This window comes from Hemiscyllium ocellatum, chromosome 24 (genome assembly GCF_020745735.1).
Source record: "Hemiscyllium ocellatum isolate sHemOce1 chromosome 24, sHemOce1.pat.X.cur, whole genome shotgun sequence".
NCBI lineage: Eukaryota > Metazoa > Chordata > Chondrichthyes > Orectolobiformes > Hemiscylliidae > Hemiscyllium > Hemiscyllium ocellatum.
In genome coordinates, this window is record NC_083424.1 from 39,163,009 (window position 1) to 39,182,102 (window position 19,094).

The 19,094-nt window shown below is 38.0% G+C and overlaps 1 protein-coding gene across 2 annotated transcripts in view; it reads left to right on the top strand.

Moving 5' to 3' along the window:
• fbxw8 (F-box and WD repeat domain containing 8) overlaps nucleotides 1-19,094 on the top strand; it is a 170,579-nt gene that overhangs the window by 121,901 nt on the left and 29,584 nt on the right. For both annotated transcript variants that reach the window (XM_060844021.1, XM_060844022.1), the window contains one exon: nucleotides 13,691-13,818. In XM_060844021.1, coding sequence (XP_060700004.1) covers nucleotides 13,691-13,818 — 128 coding nt within the window. The remainder of the gene's footprint in view (nucleotides 1-13,690; nucleotides 13,819-19,094) is intronic.

A 19,094-nucleotide genomic window follows, 5' to 3' on the forward strand; every position in this document is an offset into this window, starting at 1 on the left:
ACTTTTTCACATGTTTCTCATTCCCATTATTTGCCCATGTTTGCCAGTAAATCTTTAGTTTATTTTGTCTAGGTCTATTCTTCTCAATGATATTTTATCAATTTATTCCAAATGATTATCTCTCTTTCTTTTCTTATTGTCAGTGTTTACCTTAAAAGTCATCATTGTATCTTTGTAGATTTCTGCCTGTAGTTCTCCAGTTTTTATTTGAGACGCTATGTACATTACTGTAAAGTCAGTTTATTTAATCTTTTAGAAGTTGTTCCTTTAATTATTAACAGTCCTTTTACAGCTAATATTAACCTTGTTAATTATCTAGACCTGACTTGTACTCGCATCTGCTTTTATCTTTAAACATGTTAATTTAGTAAGATCCCCACTCTATCAACAGATGTATTTTTCCTTTTGAACTGGAAACTCTGCAGTTCAGCCGGAGCCCATCTATTTAGTTCATCTCCTTCTTGTTCTAGTACTGGTGCCAACATCCAATGAACTCGAACCCCTTCTTGGCACACCAAGCATGTTCCACCATCCACACCATTCACACAGTCACATTTTTGATCTGCAAATTTCTTTGCCCATTATCATGAAGTTCTCCAATTTAATTCTTAACTTCTGGTATTTCTTTTGCAGCACCTCACCGTTTCCTAGCCTGTGTTATTTGTCCCTTTACAAATTTGTTTTCATTTGCTCCAGGATGTTCTTAGTTTTTGCATGAGGTTGACAATGGTACTTTTGTCACTTGTACTCATGACTATAGGGAGGATTCTATCAATCCCCCTAATTATCTCATCCCTTGACTCCAGTCTTTCTGTTCTGATCACTCCCTCCTTCTCTCCCTCCCCACCCCACCAACCACACGGGTCACTGAGCCTCTGCCCTTATTCCTTACTGTCTTCTGTATCATCATGCCATGGTTAACATTTCGGTCATTAATCCTGAATGACTGCATTCTTACCTTGATGAGTAGCAACTACACTGTATCTATAGGTCAGTACCAGTATCACTACCCGTTGATATATAGTCATACACTTTATATCCTGCACCTGAAGTTTCCTCTATATTATGACTGTTGTTTGGCAAAAAATACTCAAAAATACTTTTCCCTAGTTATGCAATGAAGTGACTTGAACTCATACACCAACTGAAAACCTCTGTGTCAAATTCATTTAAGCCAGGCAATCCTGGAGAGTATTACTGTCCACACGCTCCCACATATTACAGTTTCAACATATTGCCGACACTTCAATTTCTCCTTTTTATTTATTTATTGATGGCTATTAATGTAGTTACAAATATAATGCAAGTTCTTGAACTCTAATTTATACATAATAAATGGCTGTAACTTGATTTGAGATTCATTTGTACCTTGTCTATTTATTACCTTCTTTATTTTGTTTTCTCAATTCCTATTTATTACTTGTATGCACCAAACAATAAACACTTGTTGTTAACAGAGATATTCGTGCCTCCAATCGTGTTAGGGGTGTATTGAATATTTCAACATCCTTTCCAGTGGGTATTGATGTCTCCAGTATTGTGACAGGACATATTGATATCACCTTTAGCATTGGCACTATCTCATTTACTTTAAGGCCTTCCACTGAAAGTAGCAGTGCTAGCAGCACGTTTGTTTGCTTTCCAATGCAAGTCTATTTTGCCAAATAAAAAAAAATCTAGCATTGTCCTCCTATGAACTTCAACTTACATAGAATATCCAACATTTTATAATGATTATAATGCTATTTTAAAATAAATTTTCCCCCACCTGAGCACTCGTGATATTTTCTATTTTGAGAGCTTTATCATTGTTTCCTTTTGTTGACAATGACATCATGATGCTGCAACAGTCCCCATATTTCAATTGACTAATGATATCTGTCACATATTTCATCAATAGGAACACAACAGCAGGAGTAGGCCATTCAACCCATCTGGCTCACTGTACTATTAAATATAATTGTGGATGATCAAACACTTCAATGCCTACTAACGACACTTTCCCCATAACCCTTAATGCCATTGGTAATCAGAAATGTATTATTCTGGACTTTAATATTACTCAAAGTTTGTGATTCCAAAGCTCTGAGGGTAGAGAATATCTACAGTCTAATTCTATCTGTATTTTAGTTGATCAGCTATTACATCAAACACCTATTAAATCATTAGGAACAGTGCATCACTTTGTTGTTCTCACTGATATAAATCATACAGTGCAATTGTCATTTTTGGAAAAGAAATTATTTAAGCAGGTTTACTTTTAGAATTATTAAAACTGTTTACAACTTTTAACACTAAGAAAATACCCAAAAGAGATTTTCAGGCTTTATTTCTAGTTTCCACTAGCTGTAGCTCAAAAATAATATCGTGAATCTATTAAATACCCATTTAAAGTCTGGAAACGAGTTTCTCCTAAATCATTTAATTGGTTACAGCACAAGAGGCCATTTGGATTTTTATATATGAGTCACTCTTTGTAAGAACAGCTCAGTTAATCCCACTTCTTTGTCTTTTCTCTGAAGTTCTGCAATTTGTTTTCTCTTCAGATACTTAGCCAATATTTGTTTGAAAATCACAATTAAATCTACCTCCACCACACACTCAGACAGCAGATTTCATACCATAACTATTCACTATCATTCATCTTAAATTGATGTCTCTGATTCTCGATCTTGCCTACGAAAGGAAATGTTATCTTGAAGTATGATGTCATGATTTTAAACGCCTCTATCGAATCTTATCTTAGTCTTCCATTCTCGAAGGAGAATTGTCCCAACTATGTTAGGCGTAACATCAGCACACTTAAAAATGAGGTGTCAACTTTGTGAAGCCACAAAACAGGACTACTTGCATGCCAAACAGCATAAGCAGCAAGTGATAGAGCCAAGTGATTCTATGAGCAATTGAATGTGTCTAAGCTGTGCAGTGCTTCATATCTAGTTATAAATGGTGGTTGAGAATTAAACAACACAATGGAGGAGGAGGCTCCATAAATATGGTCAACCTTAATAATGGGGGAGCCCAACATTATCAGTGCAAAAGCTAAAGCTGTAGCATTTGCAATAACCTTCAACAAGAAGTGCTCGCCCTCCTCCAGAGGCTCCCAGAATCATAGATGCTTGTCTTCAACTAATTCAGTTCACTCCATGTGACACAGTTGGAGATACTGTATACTGTGAGGGCTAAGGGTACTAACAAATTCAAACAGTAGTACTGAAGACCTGTGCATTAAACCTTGCCATGCATCTAGCCAAGCCATTCCAGTACAGCCTCAATCCTGGCATCTCCCTGAATGATTGGAAATTTGCCCAGATATGTCCTGAATACAAAAAGCATGATAAACCTAACCCAATAAATTGCCTGCTTATTCCTGTCAATCATCAGTAAAGTGTGGAAAGTGTCATCAACAGTGCTGTTAAACAGCACTTGCTTAGAAATAACCAACTCACTGACAGTCACTTCAGGTTCTACAAAGGCCACTCTGTTCCTGACCCCATTACAGCCTTGGTCCAAACATGAACAAAACAGCTGAAATCCAGAGGTTAGGTGAGAGAAACTATTAGGGAGGAAATTATTTTGCCAGATTGTTCCCAACAAAATTGTTGGGAGTTGAGATGTTGAGTATTAGCAAGCTTTATTGCATGGCCATGGGGAGTACACCTTTCTTCAGAGAAGTCCAAAGTAGTCTATTGAAATACAGAGTGCCACAGATTATATAGTATATCATAAGCACACTGTCCATTGGTTACGCAACCTAGGGGCAGTCATAAGGTTACATAAGGGCAATGGTCAGTTCGTGTAGCTGATACATACATATCACAAGTCTACGTTTCTCAAATCTGCCTAAATGAATGCTATTTTCTACTGCAGGTTCACATAAGGCAGGAACAGATAATTAGTACAATAGACAATTCATCATTTATGAAAGCAGATCTAGTCTAGGGGCCGGGGAGGCTGAGAGTGAGCTCACAACTACAAGGTCATTTCTTACAAAAACAAGTTCCTCAGCTTATTGGAAAAGCATTGTCAGCAGTCTGAGTTTTGCTGCGAGGATAGCTTTGTGACAAAATGGCTTCCACACAAATTTGTGTCCAGTTTTGTGGCAAATTTTCTTCCACAGAAACTAACCCATCAACCCTTGGCACTCCTGGATGAATGCAGCTCTAAAAACATGCAAAAAGCTTAACACCATATAGGGCAAAGCAGTCTGCTTTATTGACACTATGCCCACAAACAATCACTTTCTGTACCACCAACACTCAAATATACCAAGTCTCCTCTAAGTGATCTCCTCTCAAACCCACAGTCACTAATATCTATGAGGACTTAGGTAGCAAATACATGGAACCACCACTGTATCCAAATTCCCCTGAAAGCCACTCACCATCTGACTTGGAAATATACCCCTAATTCTTCAATATCTGGGTCAAAATGCTGGAACTCCTTCCCTGGAGATATTGGGGGTGTATCAACGTCAATTGGACTGCAGCAGTTCAATAAAGCAGTTCACCACCAACTTCTCAAGCGCCATTACAGATGGACATTAAATGTCAACCCAGCTAACACATTCCATGAGTGAATCAAATAAATATAGCCCCAGATCCCTCTGCTCCTGCATCCTCTTTGGGGAATTGTATATCCTGTATTTTATATTGCATCTTCTTGATCTCCCTTGTAAAATATATCACTTCATACTTCTATATATTAAATTTTAGTTGTCATATGGTCCATTGTTCCACCAGTTTGTCTGTGTCCTATTGAGGTTTATCATTATTCTTTTCACAGGTCACAATATTTTCAAATTTGGTGTCATTCACATGCAGTATTTTGTGAAACTGGAGGTCTTAGTGTAAAGACATTATAATTAATCTTTTATTTTACCTGAACACTCATTCAGTTTTTATGTGATACTTATTAGCTTTTCAATGATAATTGGTTCTGTTAAACTTAAGAGACTTCCTGACATAAATCATGTACAGATCCCATCCACCACAGTCTGGCTTGCCTAATTTCTTAACCTCAAAATGTTTATTTGGCTAACATGCAGTAGTATCAAAGCTGCTTTCTAACTAGTTGAAGCATGGAGCACATAAAGCAGATTTATCCAATGGTTTTTTTGAAGGAGGTAATTTAAATGAGGGAGATTTAATAATGGTGTGTTTTATTTATGAAGCACATGTATGATTGGTTATAATACAAAAATTATGAATTCTTTGTGATAGTACTGTGCTTAATCAACATTTGAATCTACAACCTAACAAGTTCCTATGATAGTTTTAGCCTAAGACATTTGACGCTTATAAATGGGGCTATTGGCTACGGAACATCAGAACTGTGTAATGCACGTGAACGTTGGCACAGATTCATCACGTTGTGGTAAAAGTAGTGTCTTAAGTAAGTTGTCATTCAAATAACATGAATTATAGGTTTAACATATTACTTTGTATCTGCATGTGTATCAAACAATAGTTCAATAAAGAGGTTTCTTAGTGTAACATGTGGATTTGATACACTTTTCTAAGTGCCATATATACATGAATAATTGATATTATCGTACAGAGCAAGTAAAATGATTGTCTTGTTTGGTCAGCATTGGGAGGGAGAAGTGGGCTCTGCTACTTAAAGCATTTTTCTCATATCAGTCATCTACACTGAGATGCATAATGTTTTTATGTTTCACATTATGATTATAACTGAATCTAATGCTGAAGCTCTTGTGGGATTTGTAAGTTAGTCATATCTCTTCATGAATAACTTTTATTCTTGCTCTGTTTGTTCAGCACTTTCCAGAATGAGTTCTAATTGTTCTAAGGTTATCTTCATGTTAGCTTTTGGCTGCCAGTTACCCATAATTTTCATGTTGCAACCATTTCATTCACATTTGGTTGTGAAAAGCTAGTGTTTACATATAAAAAAGCAGAACAGTAACAAGGATCAAGCAGAGGTTTTGTAAAGTTTGGTACAGGTTTAGTACCATACGGTGAACATACGGTGATGTTAGCATTAAGGGATGTGATGGAAAGATAGCAGCCACAAAAGAAAATTGCCTGCTGGTCACCAAAGGCAATGTGTAGATGCAGAAGAGCAGGAAACCCGAGGTGGATTATTGCAGGAGGAATGGGAGGATTAAAGAGGAATAAAGGTAATTGGTTGTGATACGTTGATTGCTTTCAGGCAAGACAGAGTACCGTCACATAAGGGGAGTCAATAGACTGACAGAATCCAAGAGCAGTGTAGGGGTGGGATTGGGAGTGACAAAAACAGCTGAACAATAATCTCAATCTTAGAAATAATGAAATACAACAGCTTTTCACTTCACTTTGGTAATCAAACTAGAGGGATGTAGAAAGGAGTTTGACAAAGTCGACTGTTAAGGAGAAAAGGATCCTGAATTAACAAAGAGAATTAAAATTGAAATCTTGAAGACCATCCAAACTATGGAATGTCCCTGTAGACTCAGTAAGTTACGTGCTTAGCATGTTAATGGCTGGACAAGGAATTACAGTTTGTAAGTCTATCAAAAGTTTCTCTCATAGCAGCAAGAAATACATCGCTCAAACCTGGGGCAACTTAAAAACTGTCGCAACGAAAGAAAATCTGTGGGATATCCGGAGAGCAGAAGAAATTATTCTGCCCAAAACTAGGAAATGCTTGGAGAGGTCCACACACAGTCCTTGACCATTCTCAAAACCAAAAATACTTTCAAACTTACATTTAAAGAATAAGCCCCCATTTCGCCAAGATTCAAACACTAAGTTAATTCCATTGCTCAATGCTAATCTTTTCTTTCCTTTCCTGTATCTTGAATCATCTGGCAAGATGTTCCTGCCCTAATATGAAGAACTATATAGATTTATAGAACTTTCAATGTGTTTATAATGACTGTAACCTATAAATCACTGTTTTCTGTCATATGTGTTATATAGCACAGCAACCTATAAAATTGAATCCAATATCTTTCAGAACAAATCATGCGTGTTTAATAGTCATACAAAAAGGTGTTCAAAAATTTTTTACTAATATCTCCTGAATTCAATCATGCATTTATTTCACATATTCTGGCTCAATTTGTGGCCAATTTTGAGCTACAGACTCCCATCCATTAGAACTTGATTTCAAATGACCTGAATTTTTCACTTGGAATCTCTCTCAGCAATCAAGTTAAAAGATCTTTATCCCATCTGTCTTGTATCTGGATTGTATTTGATTCAGGCCCTCAGAGGTGATGCTTTCCCTACACTCCTGGTTACTTTATTTAAACAAATTTCCCAAGTGGCATTACGCTATTGATTAATAATGCATGCTGTAGATTCTAAAATGCCAGTACAGATTTTTTTCCTGATATAATTCCTGTAGCAGTTACTTTTCTAGCAACCAGACAGCGACTATCACTCTACTTTTGAAGTATGGTTATGTCTAAGTACTATGTACAGTTTTGTGTGTTTCTGAAATACTTATCCAACATTGTCCATGAAAACTAATTATGGGCAGTGATCCTACTGCACTACATGCCTGTAAAGCCTCAAGCCAGATATTAAAACTCATTCTGGAACTCTGAATCTTATCGGTGTTATCCCTAGGGAGAAAGGGCAAAAATGTATAATAAATCAGTCTTAGGCAGTCAACGGATACTTTTTTTCATCAACATTTTAAACTATTTCTCTCACACAAGTAGTGACTTTTTTAAACTACTTTCATATGTAATTACATGCCATATACTCGGGAGGAATTATGATCATGGTTAATCATATTTTTCATCTGAAATGTGTTGCAGAATTTTGTTCTAAAACGTTGTACAATGCTGCTAATTTATTGAGGAATACACATGATTTTCTTGACTCCTTAGCATGAATTTTAAATTTACAGTATCTGTTGATGGAAGAAAACAAGTAGATATAGTTAACAAAACAGTTTGTTCTTACTGTATTAACATTTATAAATCTTTTACTTGTTTCTTGACCTAATCCCCTCACCTCCACATTCATGCTATCATATATAATCTACAGGATAGGGTGACCATATGAGGCTGTCTGTAGCTGCAATCAGTGCAGCTCTTTGGTTTACTTATCATAATATATACTATTGAACCACTTTACTAATGCCTCTTAGATCAATACCCTGTGTTTTCAATTTTATTAATACATTAACAGCGAGAGATAGTGTTACTAACACCTTGAAAGCTACAGTATCCTATTTCCAATAATCTGCTCTTCGATTTCAAATATAAATTCCACATGTCTATGCATTTCATACATGTACCAACAACTATTGCTCACATGATGTTGAGGAAGGAGCATTAATGTTTGAATAAATTTCAGATTCTTAATCTAAAATCCCAATAATCTGCTGCTAATTACTATTAAAATCATGTAGGCATATTGGTTGGGGTGGGAAAAGTAAGCAACCAGAAAGCAGTATTGTATTTCATTATACTGTACTTTCTTGGATGGGACTACAGAATAACTCAGGAAAGAATAAGCTAAGTACTGTCTGGTTGCTACAGCAAAGGACAGATTAGTCCATAGTCAATATAACAATATGGCCAAATGCTATTAGGAGATGAACAAGGCATGAGGCCCCCAGGTAGTTTTTGGTGCAGTATTGGTGTAATATTATACAATATTACACAATTTGGTGTAATTATACAATATTACACCAGCAAAGCAAAAAAACATTCATTACTGGACTACCAGGATATTTGTGCACAAACAGGTTTGTTTCTGCCCCAGCTCTGAGAAGTTAATTTTTTTATTATAACTAATATAATTTGTTGTGAACAAAGTATATAAAAACTAAGTATGTTGACCAAAACGACTTAATTAATAAATGCTCTTCTTTGTATGAACTGTATCATGCATACTGGGATGATCCTGTTTAAGATCATTAATGTAAATTTCAAGGCTAAACTAACTGTCGCTGGGTTAGGCGAATCTCTACTCAGCAACTTTGACCGAGATAGAGGAAGAATAGTCTAATTTCAACTCTTCAGCTTTACCCAATGTTTTCTAACAGTCTAACAGAATCAACTTCACTAAGTAATGCCCATCACCTTACGAAGAGAATAACCTGACATTCGCTGTCTAGATTGTCAGAAATTGACTGAAAAAAAATAAAGATGTGTGACATGTGTCTTGTTATAGTTGACCAAGGAATATGTACTTTCAAAAATCAAAAGAACAAAGTTCTATTATGATTTTCTTATCAAATCATTTTTCCAGTTTTCAATAATTCTCAGATTAAGATCTGATTATAGAGCTTCTCCCTGTATAAACAATAATATTGACGTATCTTCAATACAGAAGAACACTGGAGAACCTTCAGTCCATCTGCAGATTCTAAAATTCCATTTCTTGAAATATGGAATTGAAGTGACTACTGGCAAAACTTAATATAATGATTAACACTGTAAAAGTATATATTACTTTATCATCTAAAGCATCTAAGTCCGTATGTGTTACTATGTGCATCTACATTTCATCCACAATGTTTACCATCTCAAAATGTAACTTTTTCAATATATCAGAAACAATTTAACCAGAACTTCATTGTTCAAATCTTAGTGATATGAAATTTTGCTGCACCAAAGTGGATTTCATTGCCCAATGCATTAACATAAAAATAAAGGGAAATATTTAGAAATATTCGACAGGTCAGGCACCATCTTTGGAGAGAAAAACAGAATTATCAGGTCAGATTTTGGCTGCCAACACATGAGGCTCAGGAGAGGAAAATCCTTAACTCATTTGTCCTGCCAGTGACTATGGGTGTGTTTTTGTATCCCAATGTACTTGTTTCCGATTTGCCAACCCCACTATTCATCCATACCCCACTATTCCCCATATTTTCCATGCCAATTCAGGCCCCCCATGCCACGCCTTACACTCCATTCCAACTCATTCAGTCACCCACCCCATGGCCTCTGATATTCTCAACATCAATTCATGGCCCTTACCCACTTGATGGACTTTTAAACACTCAATGTCACCTCCACAGGCATTCCCCTAATATCAACCATGAGCAGACCTTAGCACGTAGGTGTTCAAAGTATGGGAGAAGATTTGCAGCTTGGGTGCTCGTTGTTGTGGTTCTGTTTGCCGAGCTGGGAGTTTGTGTTACAAACGTTTCGTCCCCTTTCTAGGTGACATCCTCAGTGCTTGGGAACCTCCTGTGAAGCGCTTCTGTGATGTTTCCTCTGGCATTTATAGTGGCCTGTCTCTGCCGCTTCCGGTTGTCAGTTCCAGCTGTCCGCTGCAGTGGCCAGTGTAGTGGGTCCAGGTCGATGTGTTTGTTGATAGAATCAGTGGATGAGTGCCATGCCTCTAGGAATTCCCTGGCTGTTCTCTGTTTGGCTTGCCCTATAATAGTAGTGTTGTCCCAGTCGAATTCATGTTGTTTGTCATCTGCGTGTGTGGCTACTAAGCATGAGCAAAACCAATATAGTGTACAAAATCCCATGCAAGAACTGCACAAAACACTACATAGGACAAACAGGAAGACAGCTAACAACCCACATCCACGAACACCAACTAGCCACAAAACGACACGACCAGCTGTCCTTAGTAGCCACACACGCAGATGACAAACAACATGAATTCGACTGGGACAACACTACTATTATAACGCAAGCCAAACAGAGAACAGCCAGGGAATTCCTAGAATCTGTGGATGAGTGTCATGCCTGTATCAACAAACACATCGACCTGGACCCAATATACCGGCCACTGCAGCGGAGAGCAACTGACAACCGGAAGCAGCAGAGACAAGCCACTATAAATGCTGGAGGAAACATCGCAGAAGCGCTTCACAGGAGGCTACCAAGCACTGAGGATGTCACCTAGAAAGGGGACGAAACGTTTGCAACACAAACTCCCAGCTCGGCGAACAGAACCACAACTGACCTCAGCAACCACGTGGAAATGAAAAAAAAACTTCTAACTATATAGGCTCTCGCTCCTACAGGCTTGATAGTGAAAAAATCCATAGTTGTAAAATATTTTCAAAGCTTTTAGATGTACTTCAATATTTAACATTTTGTTGAAAGAAACTGCTAATCGTTTTAAAGCCTCTTAGGTTGTTAAGTTTATATTGACACTGTTAATTCAGGACTCCAACCATGGCAGGAGAATGGCCTGGAAAAGCAAAAGTAGGGTCTGTTTGAAATCAGCGTTGAAATGGTCGTACTGAGTTAAGGGCCACTGTGTGAATCTGTCCCCTTTTCTTGCTGTCAAAAAAACTAAATGTATCAGAAATGGGATCAGGATGTCTACATCTGTGTGCTACCTACTACTTTTAAACCTTCAATGAGGCTTCCCAACTCCACCAGAAAATTGCCCAGCATTTAAGGTTGATGATGTTCCATCAGAGATGTGTTAGATTTTAAACAAGTACAGGGCAGGGAAAGTGGTGGACTCTAGAAAGAACAAGAAAGAAGTTCTGTGATAGGGTGGAAAACAATAAATATGAAATAACAAAAGCAAATGACTGTACAAAATTAAAAGCAATCGTAATGAACAAAGTGAAAGGAATCAAAAGATACGTCTATTAAGAGGTGTAAGTGGTAATAGCAGAATTGTTAGCAATAGGTGATGTCTGGAAAATGGATATGTCAAATAGCAAGCAAAACGTTTACAAATTCTAAGTTAAATGGATCAGTGATACACAGATGTGGTTATGGACTACATCCACAATTTCTTCACCCGTAATTGTGAATTGAAAAAATCGTTGGTACAATGGGGAAGTCAAGAAGAATATAAAGCATTCTCCACCATAAAATAAATTGGAATTTTAAAAATTGCAGCAAATAGATGAATATTAGAACACCTAATTCTAAATGTATTTTTATCCATACCCAAAATCATGAATGCTTGTGACACGTTTCAGATTTATAATTTGGATGATCAGTTGTGTTCCCAGATTCATATGCCTTCCTGTACCTTTTCTAAACATTTCTTAACACTTGCCACTTTGTTCACACCTCCTTTACCTTTCGCCCTATGTTTGGTCAGTTTAGGATATAGTATCATATTATAAGCACTATAAAAGTGACAGTTGCTGTAACATTTTGAAAATAAGTAATTACTGTTTAAGTAATTGTGCAGGATTTACTAACATTACAAATGTTATTCTTTAAACTTAAATTCCTCCTTATTCATTAGCCAATTCATTTAAAATTTGTTAATAATATAATGGTAGAGGGAAATCCAAAAGATAGAATAATTTAGAACCGTCCTTCACATTGTAATTTCAGTGCCTAGGTAAAAGTTAAAACTGGGATCAGCAATAAATTCTAGCTTAGTAATTTGTACCCTATCCCAACCAAAGCAAATGCAACAAGCAGAATCCACAACAACCCCAAATTTATGTTTTGCAAGACACTGAGGTTGCTGATTGTTACCATTTGTGACATGTAATAGTGTTAGTGTTAGTGCAAGTTACAAAATGGTTCCATCCTGAAACACTGGGGGTGAAAGTTTCTGCCCTTAACCATTTAACATTTTACCACCACTTACTTACAGAATTTTTAGCAGCTGGTTTAGTCATTAGCAAATGATTTAGTATAATTTAAATAGTTGCATATAAAATAGATCTATAAATTATCTGTTGAATTATAATGGACTGATCTAAAAATAGTTTAAAAGTCCATTCTGTGAGAGATACTGTTCAACAAAGGTTAAGATATTTATGTATCAATGAAGAATGAATCCTTACATTAAGTAAACTCCCAGAATATTTACTTCCAGAGTTTCAACACTTTTACAATATATTCAGTATTGAGACCTCAATATCAAAATATCCCAACCCTAAGGCTATAAAGTTATGCATCCTCTAAAGTGATGTTTTGATTACATCTAAAATTAATGGTTTGTCTTAGAAATATATTGATTTTAATCAGATGTATTTTTACCTTTTTTTGTGAAATATCACAATAATTATGCATAATCTCTTCTCTGTATTCTGCCATCAGCTCCTGATAGTGTTACTCATTGTTCCAAACTAGAATATTGAAAATTGAATTACTCACTTAGTGGTTTCTTGCAGTCAGTCCATTACTGTTTCAAAAGCCGTGCTGTGCTCCTGGGAACATTACTTAACTCTTTTTGATGACCTTTTTAAAATTTTGACGAGTTGACCAAGTACAGCAATATTCAATACATTAGGTAACAAAGAAAATAATCAATTAACTGAGGCTGTAATGGATTTATAGGGCTAATCCAGTGACCTGTGTAAAATGACATAAATGTCATGAGAAAATAAATGCTAAATATAAATTCAAAGAAATTACACTTCAAACTTTAAAAGAATATTTTTCTTTCAGCTGACTTTACTAAGGATTAATAATTTACATTATGATCCATTTTTTAAAGCTAATATGAGGTTTTTGTTTGTTTATGGAAATTCTGGAAATTTCCAAGTCATCCAATATCAACATAGTACTTGCATTAAACATATTCATTCAATACAGTTGTTTACTAACATGAGTTAAATATAACACTGTACTTCTCACCCTCTTGTGGCAATAAAATGTCATTCAAAGTAACTCTTGACTGGTCATCTCACTCAAATTGCAATAAGTACAAATTTAATATAATGCATATACACACATGTCAAAATAAAGTTATTTGCATTTAATATATTTGTTTTGATTGCTCAGTATCTACTTTCTCAATCTAGAATTTTTATTGTATTCTAGATCCAAGTTTATTGTCTACAGACAGCTCAACCAATAGCAACACTGGGAAACTCTGCAGGAGACTTCACTTGTGTGAACCTAAAGGATAGTCCTCCTTTTCTAGCTGTTACTGGAAACAAAGACAGGAGGTATGTAGACAATGTTTATATCAAGGCTGAAAATTTGATGCTGGAAAGGCGCAGCAGGTCAGGCAGCATCCAAGGAGCAGGAGAATCGACGTTTCGGACATGAGCCCTTCTTCAGGAATGAGGAAAGTTTGCCAAGCAGGCTAAGATAAAAGGTAGGGAGGAGGGACTTGGGGGGAGGGGCATTGGAAATGCGATAGGTGGAAGGAGGTTGCCTCCTTCATGCTCCCATGAGGAGGTTGAACAGTTCATCCACTTTACCAACACTTTCCACCCCAACCTCAAATTTACCTGGACCATCTCAGACTCCTCCCTCCCCTTCTTAGACCTCTCCATTTCTATCTCGGGTGACCGAATCAACACGGACATTTACTATAAACCGACCGACTTCCACTACTACCTAGACTACACCTCCTCCCACCCTGCCCCCTGTAAAACTGCCATCCCATATTCCAATTCCTTCGTCTCCGCCGCATCTGCTCCCAGGAGGACCAGTTCCAATACCGAACAACCCAGATGACCTCCTTCTTCAAAGAACGCAATTTCCCCCCAGATGTGATCGATGATGCCCTCCACCGCATCTCCTCCACTTCCCGCTCCTCTGCCCTTGAGCCCCGATCCTCCAATCGGCACCAGGACAGAACCCCACTGGTCCTCACCTACCACCCCCACCAACCTCCATATACATCACATCATCCATCGTCATTTCCGCCACCTCCAAACGGACCCCACCACCAGGGATATATTTCCCTCCCCTCTCCTATCAACGTTCCGAAAAGACAACTCCCTCCATGACACCCCCCACCAACCCAACCTCCACTCCCGGCACCTTCCCCTGCAACCGCAAGAAATGCAAAACTTGCACCCACACCTCTCTCCTTACTTCTCTCCAAGGCCCCAAGGGATCCTTCCATATCCGCCACAAATTCACCTGCACCGCCACGCACATTATTTACTGCATCCGCTGCACCTGATGTAGCCTCCTCTGTATTGAGGAGATAGGCTGCCTACTTGCAGAACGTTTCAGAGAACACCTCTGGGACACCCGGACCAACCAACCCAACCACTCCGTGGCTCAACACTTCACCTCCCCCTCCCACTCCACCAAGGACATGCCGTTCCTTGGACTCCTCCATCGCCAGATCATAGCAACACAACGGCTGGAGGAAGAACGCCTCATCTTCCGCCTAGGAACCCTCCTACCACAAGGGATGAACTCAGATTTCTCCAGTTTCCTCATTTCCCCTCCCCCCACCTTGTCTCAGTGCCAACCCTCGAACTCAGCACCACATTCCTAACCTGCGATCTTTTTCCTGATCTCTCCGCCCCCACCCCCACTCTGGCCTATCACCCTCCCTTAACCTCCTTCCACCTATCGCATTTCCAATGCCCCTCCTCCAAGTCCCTCCTCCCTATCTTTTATCATAGCCTGCTTGGCACACTCTCCTCATTCCTGAAGAAGGGCCCATGCCCGAAATGTCGATTCTCCTGCTCCTTGGATGCTGCCTGATCTGCTGCGCCTTTCCAGCAACACATTTTCAGCTCTGATCTCCAGTATCTGCAGTCCTCACTTTCTCCTAATATTTATATCAAGCCTGGATGTTCTTTCGTGATTGCTAATATGTCCTCCTCTCCTTTAATATCTCGGATTAATTTTGCATCAACAGTTTAATCAAATTGCTTGATGAGGTTTTATTAAACCATATAAATGTTGTTAACTCAGCAATCATTAAGCTCTTCTTGAATATTGTATTAGTTTCTAAACATCATTCTATGACGAGCGAACCATTGAGTATTTACAAACTCTGTGAGTAACACTCATAAATTTCTAGGTTTCTTTCATAATTAGTATGGATACCTACTAAAATTAAAGAAATCAGGAACTCTCCTGATTTAGCACTGTTCATGACTTTAGCATATTTCCTCCAATGTGAGTTGACAAATGCGCACATGCGCACACACGTAATTGCAGATACATTCTATTTTGTTCAAAAAGCACACGATCTGCAGGCAGTCAATCCAAATCATATTTTGGAAATAGAACCAGTCTGACTCAAGATTGGGATACAGACAGACTCTAACCTCAACATTTAATGCATTGCCTGAGCTGAGATGTCACCTTTTTTTATATATAAAACCTTGGCTTACCTTGAGAATGTGACTCACGTGCACACTTTACCAAGCATACACACGCACGTACACTCCCACATACACACTCACATGCATACTCTCACACTCTCTCCCTCACATGCGCAGACACACACATATAAGTTTATGGGTGAATTTGCATTTGCAGATGCATTTTATTTTTGCTGAAAAAGAACACAATTTGCAGGCAGTCAATCTATATAACATTTTATAAGTTCCTACTTTGGAAATAGAACCAGTCTGACTCAAGTTTGGGATTCAGACAGAGTCTATCCTCCACATTTAATGCATTGCCTGAACTGAGATGTCACCTTTTTTTTAATAAAACCTTGAGTTATCTCGAGAATATGACTTCAAAGAAGTTCTGGGATTTACATATTGATAATCTGAAAACTGCAACCCATTCTAAAAGATGGACTTAACAGCAATCTAGGTTTGTTCAAAATATCGTTTTAGTTGCATGACTCGGAGATCTTTTGCTATAAATTCTGTGTCTTATGATCCTGCTCCTCAGCCAGCTGATGAAGGATCAGAACTCTTAAATCTAGTAGTTCCAAATAAACCTGTTGAACTATAGCCAGGTGTTGTATGATTTTATAATTCTGTTCATCTCAGACAAACACTTTCATCTCCACATCTTGTTCAAAGATAGGCAGATTGGATTGTTAACTGCAACACAAGTTAACAAATATCCTTGTCTTCAAAATTTATAGCACATCCCCCTCAGCCAAAAGTGCAAATAAAGAAATGATTTACCTAGTTAACATTAATGGTATTGTGCATTTTTGGTTGTACTGTTGTGATTGTTAGAGGAATTATCGGTGTAGTTAGAATTAAACTCCTTGTGTCAGCTTAATCATGCTGCAGAACCACATCACATTTCTATATCCCATTCATTAAACCAGCCTCAAATAGGACTGCTGACAGATGCATTATCATTTTAAAAACATCTTACATTATTCTTACTGTGATACCCCCCACACCTGCTCTCTACCTAACCACGCCACCACTTGCTAGCCTAGAAGACACTACCACATCAGTGAGATACTGTCTTTTGAGTCAGTTGTCCTATGTGTAATTAATGGTTTGTACCAACTGTGGTATGCCTGTCGATTTATCTGGCTCAAGTTGAAATAATAGTTACAAGAAAGTGAAATCTTGTCGGGCAATTTCTTGGTCAATAACTTTGGTTATTTTGGTTTACGGGTCCTCAAGGTCATCATGAGAAGTCTCTCCTCGTATTAAGAAATGTGTTGAGTACTTCACTAGACAGAAAAAAATTAAGCCCCCAGGCACAAGCAGAACCACAGAAGGATCAACAAAAAGATAGAGCAAAAACAACAGAATACTTTCAAGAAGAAAGTAGGAAGAGAAGTAGCAACATGGGGAAATTTGGGAGAGTGGCTCACAAAGTGGGGTATTAATGCTTAATACCATTTGTGGTGGGAAAGCAATAGCTAAAATGATCAGATTTGTTCTATCTGCCACTTAAGCATCAGCAGGCTCCGAGTGTCAGAATCATCATGTTGTATTGGCTGACTTGTTTCTGAATTCAAAAAATATTTTCACTTCCCTATTATCACTTCTTTAAAACCTACTTTGACCAATCTTTTGGTAATCTCACTTAATGTCTCTCCTTTTGTTACTCATTGTCGTGACTTGTTTTAAATTGATTTTTTGAAAATCATTGCAAATTCTATTACGGTCAACATGCTATACAAATATGTTGTTGTAAAATAAGAGGGTGTTTCCTGCAGTTGCAGAAAAGGATGGGAAAAGAGTGCCTCAATTATTGCTATCTAAATAAATTGACTGCAGCATAAGAACATTAAAAATTGGAGCAGGATGTGGTCATTTGGCCCTTCAAACCTACCCCATCATTGAGTAAGGTCATGGCTGATCTATCTGAGGCCTCAAACCTTTTATGCCAGTTCCTCATAGTCCTCAAATTCTTGGTATTTCAAAAATCTATCTGCCTCCTCCTTAACTATGTTCAGTGATCCAGCTTTCACAACTATCCGGGATAGGGAATTCCAGGCATTCCTCAGGGAGATGAAACTCCTTCGCATTTCAGTTTTCAGCAAATATTTTCTTATTCTGCAGTTATCTTCCCTCGTTCAAGATTCCTCCATAAGTGGAAACATCTTCTCAATGTCCATCTTGTCAGTGCCCCTCAGAATCTTTATTATGTTTCAAAAAGATCACTTCTCAATCTTCCAAATCTGGACTAACGGAGGCTGAGGACTGACATTATAGAGGTTTATAAATTCATAATTCAATCTTGAGCCAGACTGGATCTATTCCAAAGAAAGAATTTATAAAATGGTATATGCATTGACTGCCAGCATGTTGTATGCTTTTTCAGCAAAAATAGAATGTATCTGCAAATTCACCCCATAGACACGTACGTGTACGTGAGTACATGTGAGAGAATGTGTGTGTGCGTGCGTGAGTGTAATGGAATATAAGCCTGTGAGAGGGTGTGTGCATGAGTGTGAGTGTGTGTGTTGGGGGAGGGGGGCGTATGTATGTGTGTCTGAGAGAGAGCATGTGCATGAGACAGGGTCTGTGTGCATGTGTGAATATGTAAGAGTGGGTGTGTATGCGTGAGAGTGTATAGTGTAGTGGCGTCACCTGCAGTGTGACATGAACACAGGGTCCCAGTTGAGGCCATCTTCATGGCTACCGAATTTGGCTTGATACACACATCGACATTCAACACCCTCCCACAGGCTTATACTCCTTCACACTCATGCACATACTCTACCAAGCACACGCACATTCTCGCACACTCACACGCACATGCACACACACTGTCGCCCTCATATGCACACACGCACACAAAGTCTATTTGCAAAATTGTATTTGCAGATACATTGTATCTTCTATCAAAATGCACACAATCTGCAGGCAGTCAATCCATGTAACATTTTATAAATTCCTACTTTGGAAATAGAATCAGTCTGATTCAAGATTGGGATACAGACAGACTCTAACCTTACACCTTTAATACATTGAACTGAGATGTCACTTTTCTTTAATAAAACCTTGAGTTACCTTGAGAATGTGACTTAACAGAAGTTCTGGGATTTACATTTTAATGAACTGAAACCTGCAACACATTCTCAAAT